The sequence below is a fragment of the Cyprinodon variegatus genome, unplaced genomic scaffold (genome assembly GCF_000732505.1).
Source record: "Cyprinodon variegatus isolate N-32 unplaced genomic scaffold, C_variegatus-1.0 Scaffold1253, whole genome shotgun sequence".
Classification (NCBI taxonomy): Eukaryota; Metazoa; Chordata; class Actinopteri; order Cyprinodontiformes; family Cyprinodontidae; genus Cyprinodon; species Cyprinodon variegatus.
The window spans coordinates 128,550-129,927 of NW_015151706.1; the positions used below are offsets into that span (position 1 = coordinate 128,550).

Sequence of the window (1,378 nt, forward strand, 5' to 3'; positions counted from 1 at the left end):
CTTCTCAATTCAGAGGGGCCCCTGCCTGTCTTTGCCTAGGGCCCCAAATTTCCTAAATCCGCCGCTGCCCCAACATAAACATACCCCCACATAAATGTTCTAGATTATTAAATTATAAAAAAGATAATAATAAAAAAAGATTTTAAGAGTATCACCATTTCTGACCAGGCTCTAATTTCACTGAAACTACAGCTAGGTGCTTATCCACATCCCAAATGGCACTTTAACCCTTCCCTTTTAAAACAGCTCTGGTAAAGGTTGCTAATGGCCTCAGATAATGGACTTGTATCTGTGCTCGTCCTACTGGATTTCAAGTGCTGCATTTGATACAGTTGACCATAATATTCTTTTAGACAGACTTGAATATTTTATTAAAATTAAAGGTACAGCACTAGACTGGTTTAAATCTATCTGGAAATAAGAAGGTGCTAAAATAAAATGCGATGATATTATTAAGTGTCGATGGATGAGAAAAATACACACACATCAGCACATTTTCTCTTACCAGATGAGTGTCCAAATACACCCTAAGGGTGTCCAAGTCCTGCCTGGGTTGGGCCCAGTTTTCAGTGCTCTCTAGCGCCTCTTGTAACCATGAGATGAATCCATCCAACTTCATAACAAAACTCTGGGAACAGAAAACACAGACTATCAAGATAATTTCATCCAAAACTTGAAATAAAACTTATTTTAATACATATAAAACATACAATCACATTATATTTAAAAACCCTTCAGAGGAAAAGTAGAATACAGCGAGCTCAATATACAGGTACAAAAAATGTAAACAGTCAGCTAAGCCAATACTGATCAAACATGGAAGAAAAAAGGTCCAACAAGACAGGAGAGGACAGAGGGAGAAACAACAACATGAAAATAGAGGGGAGCAAATGTTAAAAATGAGCTGCAACATTTATTTATTTAGGCATGGAAAAAAACAACAAAGAAAATGGACAGCTAGAGTCTGCAAAACAATATGAAATGGAGGAAAGAAACACTATATTATCATGGGAAACCTTTGGAACAGACAAAATCAAGATGCAAACTGGAGGTAAGGAGATAACAAAGACTGTTTTTCTAATTGTTTTGGATGAGAAGAAAACATCTTGGAAACAAAGGCAGTGGTTTAAGTTCCGTTTTCCTCCTTTGTAGCATTTTGATGTGGCCTTGGGCGAGACACAAGCTGCCTACCAATCACTGTATTAATGTGCTTCCATGTCGCTGGATGTATGTGGCTGTTGATGCAAAAGAGCCTTGATTATTGGACATGGCTGAAAAAAAGTATAATTATGTAAAATATACGAAAGGATAAGAGGGTAATTCTTTAGTAAACTGTATAGAATATAGCTGTGGTTCCCAATCTGGGAGGCCAGGGGGC

The 1,378-nt window shown here is 37.4% G+C and overlaps 1 protein-coding gene across 1 annotated transcript in view; it reads right to left on the reverse strand.

Moving 5' to 3' along the window:
* The window catches only part of LOC107102422 (A-kinase anchor protein 6-like), a 69,307-nt gene that overhangs the window by 7,822 nt on the left and 60,107 nt on the right, over positions 1 to 1,378 (reverse strand). The window contains exon 9 of the mRNA XM_015401736.1: positions 506 to 628. Within this exon, the coding sequence (XP_015257222.1) occupies positions 506 to 628 (123 nt within the window). The remainder of the gene's footprint in view (positions 1 to 505; positions 629 to 1,378) is intronic.